Genomic DNA, 15,011 nt, shown 5'->3' on the forward strand with positions numbered 1-15,011 from the left:
GGGTATGTTTTTGTTTTCAAATCCAAACAATTGTAACCTTCCAATCATTTTTTACTCAGTAAAACTCAGTGAATTCAGTTCAGTTGCCTCCCCTCTCAACCTATTTCTCTCTGTAAGGTTTCTCTGCTCGGATCTTACTATGATACTCTTAATTGTTTTGTAAGTGAATATTTTTGCCAGCTGTGAAGATGCTGGATGTTGAGGACAAATTCTTTGTATGGCAAGTCATATAGAGTGAATATGGGAAGGACTTGTTTTCATTGAAAACAGTTCAGTCCCTTCTCTGAGTTAGTCATCAGCTGACTTCTGCTTTCCACACTTTTTGTTAGGAATTATTTGATTAAAGTGGGTATTAGGCTGAGGATTATTTACGTATTTTTCACCTCATTACTGCTTTGAATGTTTACCATTTGTAACTTGACATATGTGCTATGCAATCAGTGACCTTGGTTACATGGTACTATTTTGGTACTCTGTGCATTTGGAGAGCAGCCAAGAAGCCTTCAAGATAGCTATGTACATATCTACTATGAATAATCAGGTGAATACATATTGGCAGAAATATTTGCATACCTTCCTTTTTTTGTGCACTTTGTGTAGAAGTGCACAAGTGTTTACATAAGCGTTTACTTTTACAAGATCTTACTCCAGCTTTGTCTGAAATGAGAAGGGATACCAGCTTACAGAAAAGCAGTTGGATAGTTTTTATTCACATCAGTATTTGCCAAGGCTTTCAAGGACTCCTCTGCTGTATTCATCAGCTTGCAAACATCGCACAGCAAATGAATGCAAATGTCCTTTACATAATGAATTAACTAGAAAGAATGCTCATATTAGAGGTAATGCATCTTTGATTTAAGAATTCCTTTTTCTCCTCATAAAACACCTGTTTAGTGCAGGAGGAAAATTTTCTCCTCCATTTTTCCTTTGGATAAGTACTTTTTGAGATCAAACTACTGAACGGTGTGTTTACCAACTGGGATGTGTTACCTTCAGCCTTTGAAGTCAGACACTTTGAAACCACTGGAGGTTGATGCACTATTCCTGCTTTTCCTGGTGGTGTTCTGCACTGAAGTTGAGGTGTTAAGGTATTGAGTACAGTGTCAGCTATATGGTACTAATCATATCTGAAGCTTTTCTCAAAGCTAAGAAGGTTTATGTCTACTATATCTTGATTACCTTGCATTAGCTATTGCTTTGCCTTTCAGAGGAAAAATTACTGTAATTTTTTACCACAATTGTTAAATAGTTGATAATGCCCCTTTGTTCTTTGCAGTTTGTCTCAGTGCAGTACTGAAGTATGTTGCCCTCCAGGGTTTTCCAGCAGGATAGCTGCATTATTTATGACACGGTAAAACACATACCATCATTTCTGCAATGAAGATGTATTCCCAAAGCTGCAGGAGGAGTCAGTCAGTGTGTACACAAGACGTTGCAAAAAAATAAAATAAAAAAATGAAGCAGATGGATTTTTAAGCAATAGCTTTCAGAAACCCATGATTTTGCAAGATACTACTGACACTGTAAATCTTATTTAGATCATAGTTGTTTGTACATCTTCATAGTTGTGACTACAAATTATTTTTGTCATGAAGACGCCTAGAGGTAACGCCAGGTTGCCTGAGAATTTTATATTTATGTTTAGTCTGTTGCCTGGTCTTCATTTTATTTTACTTTCTTTCCTCATAACTTCTATTCCATCTCTTTCTGTCTACAGAGAATAAACATGCAGTCTGACTGGAAGCTTATAACGCTTTTCATAGGAGGAAATGACCTTTGTCAATTCTGTGAAGATCCTGTAAGTCACCCCCTGCACTCAGTGTGAACTTGGTCACTCTCTGCAGCAGCACTAAGACTGTTCACCATGATATGATAAACGAAGGAATATCTTTAGATTGTCTGTAAATTACATAACTGTGGCTGCTTTGTTTTGTTGTTAACTAAGATTGCCTTTCTGCTATCTATTCACCTGTAGATAAAAGATAATGTCAAGGTTTTGCCCTTTTCCTTCACCTTGTACACAGTCATGCTTAAAGCATCTCTCTTGCCAGCTTCAACATTATGGCAATAGTTCTACACCCAGCTCATGATGATGTGATTATATACAATACAACATAGTATAAAATATAAGTACATACATACTATATGCAACCTTCCGACTTCTCGCACAGAGAAGAGATGTTATTTTCTTATCTGCTTATAAACAGCAGAGCATGTACTTTTTTGCATGATTAATTTCAGCCACACAACAATGAAGCACAATAAAATCAGGACTAATTTAAGCATTACTGCCTTCTGCTCCTGATGTCAAACAATGTGATGTTTGCACGTAAGGATGGGTGACTGGAGGATGTCAGACTGGCATCCAAAGATCAGAATGATACTTGCTTTATGTCCCACAACGACAGATAATGCCAACTGTAGCATTCTTGGTGAGCTCTGTTTTAGGAGACAACAAAGGGAGCTGGCTAGTTTTGTAAAGTAGGTGAAGCTCAGAAAGAACTTCTGTATGAAATTAAATCAAGGAAAATTAAAGCTGAAAATGAGAAAGAAATAAATGTTCCTCCCAGTGAACTATATTTTATTATGGAATAGGGCCACAAGTGAAGAAATAGAAGTCAGATTGAGAAAATTGAATAAGATTATTCAACCAACTCAAACTGAATAAAGATGTTTTGCTGCTAAGTGGCAAATATAAAGTGGTTTGAGACTTATTAAGTTTCTCTGGTACAGTTTTTTTCTGTGCAGAAATCAGATGTGCCAGTTAATATTTGTAGGAGGTAAGGAGTACGGAGCAAGCATGTTGCTAATGTTGCTGCAGAAGTTATCTTACTGTTACAAGAGTTGGTCTCTTCTAATATTGGTCCATTGCATTTAAGAGTGGCCAAGACCAGCATGAGGTGGAGGATGTTGTGATGACTGATACTGCCTCCTGAATTTGCTTCCTCTCCGCTACCTCTTTTGTTGTGAATAAATAAGACAGCTGTGATGGGAAAGAAAAAAAAGCAGAGACAGAGGAAGTTTGCACAGGACTCTGTTACCAGTGACCCAAGAATTAGAATGTGAATGCTGCTCTGACAGATGCCAAATAGTCACTACTGTACCTGCTTGAATAAACTGATCTACAATAAAACTCTGTCCTCTTATTTCAACAGATACGCTTTTCTCCTGAAAACTACACCTATAATATTCAAGTAGCTTTGGACATGCTTCACAAAGAGGTAAAACAAAATTTTCTAGTATGTGTGAATGGAGGTTGTGTCCTGTTTGTGAAGCTGCCATTGGTTACTGATAGAGAATTCAGATCCTCGTGTATAGGAAAATCCTTCTGAGAGGCAGAAAGGGCTGCAGAAATATTTTACAGAACGAATAAGGATGTGCTGAGTTCTAGCTGATGTTCTACAGGCAAATCATGTAAAAAGAATAACAATCTGAGCAAACATTATATTCAATGACTATGAAGTACTTTGCTCATTCACTACATTGCAAACAAACTTAATTTTGTTGTTTTTAAAATCAATTCTGATCCTGTTGGTGAGGATGAAGTTGATGGTAGACTACTAAAAAAGTCAGTCAGTATTTGAGCAGTGCTGGGGCCCATTACACCTAGTTTGGACCTTCTGGATGCCATCATTTTCAAGTACCCAGTCCATTAGCATTCAAAACAAAAATAGCTAGTGCACATAGGAGCTGTAATTTGGTATTGTCTGAGAGGGGATTAATTATTAAGAAAGTATTTTGCACATTGCTGTTATAAATAATGTAAGCTGTCTGAATCAGCAGGCTATTCTCTGGGGCCTGCTGTGGCTATGTAAGGGAGGAGATGCGCCCTGCTCCAGGCACCAGCTACGGGTTTGCTTGTTCTCTTGGCAGGTTCCACGGGCGTTTGTGAATCTGGTGACAATCCTTTCTATAACAAGCCTACGAGAGTTGTACGCAGAGGAAAATGTTTCCTGTCCAAGGCTTCTTATGAGGTCTGAAAATTTCTATGGCTCTCACTGTGTTCACTGAAGGCTGCAAGGTCTTCTTGGGAAACTTCCTACAGGGAAAACGTTCTACTATTTTATCTGTGCATGCACATGTATCTAGACAGGAATTTCCACCTGGCATTTAGAAATACCTCTGTCTTTCTCTGCATCTGGGTCCCACTGTAACCACTTTTAGCAGAGCTGCCATTTTAATCGCTTATTCTGCAAAGGAGTTCAAGCCAGAGCTGAAAACTCAGCTGTGCGTTCTGTGGGCAAAGACAGAAGAGAAAAAAAGAATCATTGGATCATAAAGGTTGGAAAATACCTCTAAGATTATCTAGTCCAACTGTCCACCTACCACCAAGAATGAGAGGTTTTTTTGTTTGTTCTTAAATTGGTCACATTAATCTAGAGATTAACTTCTCTACAGTCTTAACTCTCCCTCTTTCTTATATTGTTTCTGATCTCTATAATGTCATCATAGAGATTGATAGATGTTATTAGTTACTATAGAGGTTATTAGTTTTCCTGTTAGTTAGCCTCTCAAGACATACCACTTGTTGCTGTTTGGCTGAGCAATCCTCCTGGGTCAGTGCTAGCCTAATACTGTGTGTCAGGTCTTTGCTTTAGCAAGCTCTCATGGTGACTGAGGAGAGGGCTGCCGTGTCCCCCTAGACTTACTCCTGGCAGGGCTTGCCTGATTTTGGAAAAGCAAGAAATATCTGTTTTTCTAGGCAGATGTGCAGAATAGCTTTGTCCTGTGAGTGCAGGCAGCCACTGCTCCTCCTGCTGCTTAGGTCAAGAAGCTTGTGCTGTGCAGCCTGGTCTAGTGGTTGGCAACCCTGCCCACAGCAGGGGGGTTGAAATTAAGTGATTTTTAAGGCCCTTTTCAACATAGGCCATTCTATGATTCTATAAGGCAGCACAGAGTACAAGAGATCCTTGGAGGCCAGAACCACAGAAGAACTGCAGGGTCTCCTGTACCCAGCTGCTTCCCTGAAACATCTGCCTGGAATTCATCCCACCAAATCACTGCTCTCACAAGGGAACCTGCTGCTGTTGACAGGGCTGTTTCAGAGACCTGGTAGGCCCCATGAAATAGGATGTTTTTCCAGGAGAAGCGTAAATGCAGCTCTCTCAGTATGATTTAGGGACTCTATGCTGGCAGCTGATAGAAAAAAAAAAAACCAACAGGTTTTAAATTTAAAGTGCTGGTGCTTGTAATATCCAGTTGCCATTTCTTTTTAACAAAGGCTATGTGCACTGTAAATCCCAAGATCCTAATCATTGGTCAAGGGCAGTTAGCAAAGGCAATAAGATTATATCAAAAATACATATAACCTCCCATCACTTGAAGAGCACATAAAATTTAACATATGTCTGACTGACTGCAAGCCAAGTTTACAGCAGACCCTGTGTGGAATGACAAATGTCATGTTGCATGGAAAAGGCTTTTTGACCTCGAAAGGTTGTCTGTCTTTCATGAGAGCAGTAAATAATCTAAAAAGAGATTGCATCTTCAATAATTTTATCTTGCTTGTGTTACTAACATACTTTTGAAAATGCTATTTGTTAATTTTATTTTTCATATAGATGTTCTGTAGAAGTAGATTCATGTTGTTTTATTTGTTGCTCTCTATTCAGGCAAGTTTGGAGGTAGGGACATATGTATATATATCCACTACGTTCCTACAGGAAGTATTACTCTAAGAGCTCTCTCAGGATTGACACTATGACCAAACTATAGGATATTTAAAGTGAGTCATTTGTTTTTATTTGAGTTTATCAAATCATACTGAGATATACCCAGAAAGGAGGAGCAGCAGAAGAAAAAAAATCATGTGCATCCAGGAAGGTTTTGAGTCTCTCCAAGAACAAAGACTCCGGCATCCCTCTGGGCATCTATTGGTGCTGTACCAGCCTCCACATGCCACAGTTTGAGTCTAAAGCACCTACTCTTATCCACTGTAAGGGTGGGAATTCAATTCAAGCAGCTCTACTCCTGCCTTGTTATTTCTAGAGGTGACCCTCAGTTCCTTTAGCAGGGTAACAGGTGCCACAGGGCCTCTGGTCAAGACATCTGGCTTCTATCTGCTACTCTTTCTTTCTCTCTGCTGGCTCTTTGTTTGCATGAAGCCTTTTCCCTATGTTCATAAATCCCTAATAAACACATTTTTGTTCAAGGGTTGGGGCTGTGAAGATACTTGCAGATGAGGCTATGTGCTGTGATTGAGCAGTCAGAAAATTCCCCCTCAGAGGAGATTTTTAACTGTGCAGCTTTTCACCTAGCAAAAGGGAAAAGGACCAGCTGGGTCCCAGTGTGATGTTCTCATCCTGCAGGATACTGTGCCCCTGTGTACTGAACTATGATGACAGTTCCAGTGAGTATAAGCAGTTGGTCTACTTCAACAAAAGGTATCAGGTAAGGCTCATGCATTTTCCTATTTGCCTATTGACTTATACAAATTTAATATAATCCTTCTGTTCTTCTCCACCCAAGAAATAGGGGTGGTTTTTTTGTTGTTGTTGTTTTGGTTGATTTTTTTTTTTTTTTTTTGCAAGTAATAAACAGATTTTTATTAATAATACCAGGGTCGGTGGAAAGGGACTTACCCAAGTGACAGAGCAGGGAATATCTGGAGCTGGAAAGCAGCTTGCACTCATTTTAATGACATGTGTAGTTGTGATTTAACTAAAAAGGGGGAGGGAGGAAGCAAGGGGGTGGAGTGCTAGTGAGGAAGACGGGAACTAGCTCAAGATCTTTACAATTCTGGTTTGCTAAAGTAATAATTAAAAAAAAATGAAGAAAAAAAAAAAAAACAGATGAAGAAAAATCTGTTAAAGAAACATAAAAAGCAGAGTATGTCAGAGTTCCGGAGCACTGGAACAGGCTGCCCAGGGAGGCTGTGGAGTCTCCTTCTCAGGGGGTATTCAAGACCTGCCTGGACACCTACTTGTGCGAGCTGGTGTAGGAAACCTGCTTTGGCAGGGGGTTGGATTCGGTGATCTCTGGAGGTCCCTTCCAACCCCTATGATTCTGTGATTCTGTGAGTGCCAGTTGTTTCTCGATCACTTACCTTGTTGGAGATGAGATTAAGTCTAAGAACATGATAAATCAGCAATGAACTTCAGGCAAGGGATAGCAGCCAAATAGAAAATGCTTCAGTGGCTCTAGAACATCTTTTTAGAGAAAATCTGATTATTGAGCAGGTCGCCTGCCTGTGCCACTCAGGTCATGACCCACATGCTGCCTTACTGCAACGAAACTTGGATTGAGACTCCCTAAATGACCTGTGTGTTTGCTGCCTGGTATATGCTGATCATTGTGGCTGCATCTGGGTTTCTGCTCAAGGGACTGGGAATCCCTGGATGAAGTTGTGCAGTAATGAGAGGCCAGTGAGCTCTCTCTAAAAGTAAAAGAAAGAACAATGACAATATTTTTTTCTTGGACTCTGTAAGGTGAGGACCCGTGAATTAGTGGAGAGTGGAAGATATGACACTAGGGAAGACTTTACAGTGGTCGTACAGCCTTTTCTGACTCATATCAGCATGCCCAAAACGCAGGTAAATAAAAACAAAGCCCTGACTAAATCCTGGTGCAGTCTGATTTTTTTTCGGAGTCATACTGGCTTCTTTTTGGTAGATGTGACAAAGCAGAATTCTGGCCTAATAATTATCATATTCAGTTAAGATAACATCCAAAATTGCACAAAATGCTTATGAAGTAACTTGGAGGTAACGGGATGACACTGTTTTAGGCACTGGGTCAACTCCTCTGCAACTACAAACAACTGTGCAGTAGATATTTAGTTCAAAGTATTAACTGGGGAGCATTCATCCTACATCCCCCACACACTGCAAAGTTCTGTCCAGTACTTTGGTAAAGCTAAGACTTCTATTATAAAAACCCACTTTCCATGAAAGGCTATGTGTGAGTCTCTGGGGAAATAAAGAATATGATCTATGACTCCATAGTGGCCTGTTCCTTAATACTTTGGAAATCACGTATTAAAAATGCTTAAAAGGCTTCTCAGTCTTGAGTTACCAGTGTTCTCTGAACCAGTTGGTTCTTCTGGTCTCAGAGGCCCTTGAAGCTCCTTTACACTGAAGTCAGCTGGGATTTTTCAAAAGGGATAGTGCATGGCTTACTGCACGTTTACTGCTCTCTGTGATGGTACCTGTCTTGTTCTCTAGGAAGGATTTTCTGACAATTCATACTTTGCCCCAGATTGTTTTCACTTCAGCCAGAAGTCTCATTCGCAGGCTGCACGTGCTCTGTGGAACAACATGGTAAGATTTTAAAGCTGTATTTGTCACTTCTTGTCCTCTTCAACCTGCTCTTGGCAGCAAAAAGAACCCTGAGGAGCAGCTATACAGCTAGCCCTCTCTTTTCTGAACTGTTAATTATGTTTATAAAAAGAAAGAGCATTCACATGAAGAAAAGTCACTTCAACTGTTAAACCAGTCATATCAAAACAGCAAATCCCAGGACACGTTAAGGCTATGAGTGTTAGGCTTCTCTTGGAAGATTCTGCACACCTGGCACTGGTCATCCAACTGCATGGGGGCACATGGGGGGGTTAGCCTTCTCAGTATGAAAAGCAGCAGTCAGTGGCACAGACAGAGCAAGTGCAGTGCATGGCGTTTGACTTGCTCTATTGCAGGGGTGGTTTCTAGTGATTGGCAGTGCAGAGTTACCCTCTTTTCTATGATGCTCATTTGCTTTTTGCCTGTGCCTTCTTCTCCCACCTTTCATTTTCTCACAGGTGGAACCTGTAGGGAAGAAGACGGATGACCAACAAATGGAAAACGAAATTGTCCTCAAATGTCCAAGTGAGGTAAATTGCAAGGGTATCTCTGTTTGTGCACTGGTGCTGGAGGTGGCTGGGACTCTGGGTGAGCTTTCACCAGCTCCCAGAAGTAAGCAGTGTCCCATCCCTTCATAGTTTGTGCCACTGCCACTAACAGCAGTATAAGCAGTCAACAGCTTAAAATGGAGATCTGAGGGCCAACTTCCTCAATCAGCCAAAACACTAGGGTAGAGTATTTTGCTTTCCTGTTATCCATGCTGAATGAAAGCTTCACCAGGAGAAATGGAACAGCACTGACACCAGTCAGCCCAGCTTGGCTGATTTGTTGAAACTGCCTCTGGCTGGCACAAGCCAGCCCTTTGATGGCAAGCCTCTTGCTAATCACATGCAGTAGGGTCCTGAGAGCACTCTGTAAATTCAGCTGTCTAAAAACAGTCCCCCTGTTACTGGATTTTTAAAATGCCATTTCTTTTTTTTATCCTTGGGGTTTGTTTGCATCAAGCTGCTAATCATCTACAGAGATCTAAGACTGGAATCTTGATGAGTGGAAGTTTCTTCTGATGCTTTGCATTGATTCAGATTGTCTCATTTTGCAGGCTGAGCCATTCCTGAAGACGTACAAAAACAGTAATTACACGTACCCTAACCAAACTCCAGTAAGTGTCAACATCAGCATTTCACAGCATCTGCTCCTGTGTAGTCATGAATCATGCTTTGCACTTCAGGTGAAATCAGTCTTTGGCCAAAGGGCACAGAACAGGAAAGTACTTGCTTGAGTTAGGCAAAACACATCAAGAAAAGCTGTAAGAACACATCCTCAAACAGCACAGTTATCAGCACAGGATGCTAATCCAAACAACACTCAATCTGTCTATTGAATTGGGCAACCAAGGCCTTTATGTTTACTTACAAGTTAAACATACTCTGGTTTATCCAGTTGGCCTCTACTAGGGAGATCCTAGTTACAACTGATTGCATTTCCTAGCCAAATATTACTCATCTTTCTTCTTTTTAGAATTACGGAAGCCAGCTGCTATGTGAGGACAGGTCTCCATCCTCCCCTTCTCCAACTTCAGGTAGTCTTTGTTTTCAGATAGAGCAGCATTCACTTTTTCAATTCATTTCATGTTGTCTTCTCCTTAGACCTTCTATGCCTTCTTAAAGCTTTTAAAATAAATATTTTCAAAATTTTAATTTTAAAATATTTAAAATAAAATTTGTGCTTTATCTAGAATTGCATTGTTTTATCATCTCGGTGATGGATACTGATTCCATGGTATTGTTATTTGTTCCTAGCTCTCCTGCCTTTCTAGTAATTATGTTACCTACTGAGAAAACTGGATATTGTGCAGATACTGCTGCTACAGCCATTCAAGATGAGCTAGAAAGTGCTCCTGTTAAATAACCTGAGTACTGCAAAAGCAATGTGGCTGAGCATCAGATTGCATGATGGCATGTTTTACATATGCCAGGATGAAAAACCATGGCTGTTCTCTATCCAGTTTCAATTACATCTCTTTCTTTTGCAGTGCATTCCCTAAAGCCAGCTGATGTGAAAATGATAGCAGCCCTTGGGGATTCTTTGACGGTAAGAAGACAGTGTTTTTAGTGTTCTCTTGGTAGAACTACAAACATTTGCCTTCACCAGTGGAAAGGAAATAGCTGTTTTACCTAGAAGTAAAGATTCATTCACTCACAGATGATAACAGCCCCAGCAGCTAGAGCAAGAAAGGTATCAGTTCTCCAGCACCGTGTTCCCCCCACGCATATTTTCACATAATTTTCAACACAGGCAAAAATATAGGCAAATCCTTTTAAGAGATGCTTAAAGGTTTGCTGAGTCAGAGACAGGGAAGATCCCACCCTGTTGAAACTAATAGGGCTTAACAAAAGCATTAGGTTTCAGTGTGTCACGGTTTTTCTCAACAGGATCAGGTTAGTGAACTTGTCCTTTTGCCTGGCTTATTTTTCTTTAATAGTGTGTGATTAAGGAATGTAGGATAATAGCATTTTATTAAATTTGTCGTTAATGAGATGTGGGTGTGAAAGGGTGCAAGTTTTTGACTTTGTCAGTTTCAGAAGATAGTCTTCTTATTTTGTCTAACTCATATCTAGTTTCTTTATCAAGTTGTAGTTCTTGTTGAGTATGGTTATCTTTGGTAGGCTGGAAAGAATATCCAAATTTATGTAACATCATTATCCCTAATGTTCTTCTACTGGCAAAAAGCTGAAACTTTACAACCAGCTCAAAGGAAACATTGGGCAGAAAGACATGACTGGAGTACAGGTTCTCTGAATGTGAACCTTAACAGCTAAGATATTGTGCATACAAACGATGCAGCCTTTACAACTCTCTGGCAGGCACGTTGCCAAAACTCCTACATGCAGGAGTCTACCAAAATAAATAGCAGTATTTCAGTGCAAATCCTGTAATGTCAACAAATGCAAGATGGTATCTAGATCCAGTTGTCATATCATAAGTATCTAGGACCCTGCATGTGTTTATGCTTCTAAGTATAGTCTATAGAAACTGGTAATAAAATCTGTTCTTGTAGAAAGAGCAGTTGTACGTTGCTATCTGAACTGCATTTGGCACATATTTTTTTCCTGAATACCAGTCGTCAATTAATTCAACAAAGCTCACATAGAGGAGAGAATCATAGAATCACTAAGGTTGGGAAAGACCACTAAGAGCATCTCATCCAACCATCAGTCATCCCCACCATGTCCACTAACTGTGTCCCTCAGTGCCACATCTACACATCTCTTGAATAACTCCAGGCATAGTGACTCCACTAGCATCCTGTGCTGGGCAGCCTGTTTTCCAGTGCCTCACCACTCTTTCTGAGAAGAAAATTTTCCTAATATCCAACTAAATGTCTTAGTTTGGCTTAATCTGAGGTAGCAGCAAATCATCTGCCTGGTACTGTCCTGTCCTAAGGTACTACCCGGTGTCCCGTTTTTGCATAAGGCTGTAGCATCACAGCTGGCAGAAACTGCTTTTGAATTCTTGTGTTTTGTTAGAGATGTCATTGTCACCTTGCCTCTTTCTTCACTGAAAATGTAGAGTGCTTTTCTTCTTTCTCTAATACTACTATAAATAACTCTGCTTAGCACAATAGTTTTCAAATTAGTGTACATGTATTACAAGACTTCCTTCTGAGATATGTTTGTTTTCTGTGATGAATTAATGTAGTGTTGCTTATAATTACCCTGAAAGTTTTACAACTTTGAGATCTTTTCATCATTCTTGAGTAATGCAATGCAAATGAGTTACACAGATCACCCAGACCCATGAGAAGAAGGCCTTTGTTTCATTGCTCTCTCATTTATTTTGTGCGTCGTACACAATATGATGTTTGTAAATAATTACAAAAACTATTGATGCATTTTTCAGGAGGGAGGCCAGATGCTTTCTAAAGCTTTTGAAGAGATGCATTCAAAAGTAAATAAAATGACTATGTATGAATGACTATTGTGTTAGTAACTGTGTTTTAATTTCATTGTGTTAACGAAAAATAATGTCCAGGCTGGTACGGGAATTGCGTCATACAGTCTCATGGATTTGGCTACTCAGTTCCGTGGGTTGTCATGGAGGTAAGTCTTCAGCCAAGGTGACAAGGTAATGTCTTTATTACGGGGAAAATGTTATCTTCCATGTTTTCTGGGGCTTTCAACTGTCAGAAAGTGAAAAAAGGTTAACTTTTCTGGCTAGTGTTTCTTCGGAAGCTGTATCAAGCCAGTGTCTGTCACAAAGCTGGCTTTACATAAAATGTTCTCAGCAACAGACCTTCAGCCTTTTAACTACTCACTTGCTTTTATCTTCAGCTCCTTGTGAGTTTGTAGCTTTATGGTGGGACAGAGTTGGAGAACCACAGCACTGGAGTAAAATCACTGATACAAGCAAGTTAAGCCTTGTTGCTTTGGGAAGATCTTCTCAGTGTTTGACGCTTCTGAACTATTTGTAGAATAATGGAAAACAGTGTAACTGCAGATCTTTTACCACATGCAACACAAAGTCATAGAAGATTAAACCAGAGGTCGGATGATGATGTAGCTCAGCTGACACTGAATGAAGTAATTTTGTGCTGTCCTAACCCCTCTACGTAAGCCGCCAGAGTGTGATCCAACAACTGAAAAGTTGGAGAAAACACACTCTTATGAAGGAAGCAGGAAAAGTGATGAAGGAGCTGCTGCTACAGCCCTCTGTCACTGAAGGGACTGGCTGCTTGGTGCTGCCTTAGAGTGGCTTCTTGAGGCTGGAGGTTGTCTTGAAATTTCCACTGAAGTCTGCAGCACTTTAGGGCTTGATGATTTAAATATGTAGCTGTCTCACACACTTTTCTGCTATTTCGTAATGACTAGCTGTGCCCCTGCACAGCTGCATGCACATAAATCCTTCTGACAGGTGACTCTCCCACTGAAACCTCAGCCATGTTCTCCTCAACAGCACTTCACTTCTGTCCTTTCCGTGTTGTATGACAGATTGATAGTTGTCAAATTAATCAGCCTTCACTTTTTCTCATGATGCGTAGTAGGTTTTCTCTTTCCTTATTGCTTGTATCCAGCTAAAAGATGAGCAACTTGAATTTCTCTTTCTCATTTTAGTATTGGAGGGGATGACTCATTAGAGAACGTTACAACTCTACCTAGTAAGTAAATGCTTCTGCACATCTAACTCAAAAGACTGGAGAGAGGGAATGTGCTGATTAGCGATAAGTTGAAATGTCTCTAAGCCACTTGAAAATAGTTTGCAAAATTTACCTTTCAAAGAAACAATATCCTAGGACAAATAAAAATATCTGTTCCATCAGTGAGGAGCAGCTACAAATTTCCTCCCTTTCCTTTCCCTCTCCCCTCTCAAACTGCTTGGTGAAGTCTGTTTGAATTTCTAAATAAGCCTACCATGAAAATGCTCAAGGTGCAATTAAATTTTGTTTTTATTAATATTCTTTTTATTTTTTTTATTAATATTCTACCTCATCTTTTTCCGAAAAGAGATGATTGCAGAAAGCAGACCTACTTAGTAAATCTGGCTATCTAGCATACATGTGACTTGCAGGGAATAATTTTGTTTTCACTGAAACTAGCTGCTTCTCATAACTCAGGCTATTGTTAATGCAAAGCCACTGGAGTTTTAGTTTGGATTAACAAACTGGAATAACAAACTTCTATATGAAGTGAGCCAATAAACCATCCTTCTGTGTCCTGCCCTTTGTTACAAGCAGAATGCAACAAGAATATAATCAGAATATCTTATTGATTATAAGAAATTAATTGATTCACTGGGTGCTATGACCTTTGACAAATCCTTCATTACAATGTGGTTAAATTGAGTCTTACAGGTTAAGGTGGCTTTCATAGTTTATTATAAGACTGTTTTCACTGTCATCTCAGAATTTCTGTCTACCTCCTGCTGGAAAGTACAGCTGAGGCATTAAGAACGTAGGGGGAATTCACTGGCACCATGTCTGAGGCTTTCTTCTTCTTTATCAGTAGTGTGAGGTGTTGCACAGCTGCAAAACAGGCCTAGCTGATCACTGGCTCCTGGTGAGCTAAAGCCCCTCTTAAGCTCAGTTCACTCTTGCTGCTGTTTGGTGGATGGAAAAAGCAGACTGGAGGCTGCAGCAGCTGTACTGTGGCAGTGCTGGTGTGTGCCAGTCCCTGTGTGCAGGGAACAGATGTGGTCATTTTCTCTTATTGCTGTCTTTTTCAGATATCTTTCGGGAGTTCAATGCTAAGATCGAGGGCTATTCAACTGGCACAGGGAGTGAGAATGACCCAAACGCATTCCTTAACCAGGCGGTTCCAGGAGCACAGGCTGAGTATGTAGCTTTTTGCTTTACCTTTGTAGGTGATGGATGCTTTGTCTAATTCACTTTCAACTGTTTCAAATGCTGTCACAACTTGCTCTGAATAGCAAGCAAAACCAGTCTAGTTAGAGCTGAAAATTAGCTCAAAACTTATTAAATGTATGAGCTTATTTCATACCTGAGCTTTCAAATGCAGCCAGCTGTCCTGGTTATGAGATCCACAAACAAGAAATTGGCAGACATTTTTTGGTGATTTATCTGTGTCTCTGTCTATACATTTCTGAGAGCGTTTTCAGAAAATGAACATGCAGTGAATTGGTAAAGAGTTACTAAGATAAAAAGTAGGTAAAATCTCCCAAAAGTGACCTCAGGCATCTGGGTAGACAGGCAAAAGTGGTCAACAGAGAAGGGGGAAATTG

General features: G+C 40.1%; 1 protein-coding gene across 1 annotated transcript in view; it reads left to right on the forward strand.

The window, feature by feature from the left end:
- Positions 1 to 15,011, forward strand: part of PLB1 (phospholipase B1) — an 82,398-nt gene that overhangs the window by 30,981 nt on the left and 36,406 nt on the right. The window contains exons 23-35 of the mRNA XM_042895253.1: positions 1,718 to 1,798; positions 3,156 to 3,221; positions 3,874 to 3,974; positions 6,309 to 6,390; positions 7,428 to 7,532; positions 8,163 to 8,258; positions 8,735 to 8,806; positions 9,376 to 9,435; positions 9,795 to 9,855; positions 10,309 to 10,367; positions 12,309 to 12,376; positions 13,388 to 13,431; positions 14,496 to 14,604. Coding sequence (XP_042751187.1) covers positions 1,718 to 1,798; positions 3,156 to 3,221; positions 3,874 to 3,974; positions 6,309 to 6,390; positions 7,428 to 7,532; positions 8,163 to 8,258; positions 8,735 to 8,806; positions 9,376 to 9,435; positions 9,795 to 9,855; positions 10,309 to 10,367; positions 12,309 to 12,376; positions 13,388 to 13,431; positions 14,496 to 14,604 — 1,004 coding nt within the window. The remainder of the gene's footprint in view (positions 1 to 1,717; positions 1,799 to 3,155; positions 3,222 to 3,873; positions 3,975 to 6,308; positions 6,391 to 7,427; positions 7,533 to 8,162; positions 8,259 to 8,734; positions 8,807 to 9,375; positions 9,436 to 9,794; positions 9,856 to 10,308; positions 10,368 to 12,308; positions 12,377 to 13,387; positions 13,432 to 14,495; positions 14,605 to 15,011) is intronic.

The sequence above is a fragment of the Lagopus leucura genome, unplaced genomic scaffold, assembly GCF_019238085.1.
Source record: "Lagopus leucura isolate 7727_CA_CO unplaced genomic scaffold, USGS_WTPT01 Super-Scaffold_73, whole genome shotgun sequence".
Lineage (NCBI taxonomy): Eukaryota > Metazoa > Chordata > Aves > Galliformes > Phasianidae > Lagopus > Lagopus leucura.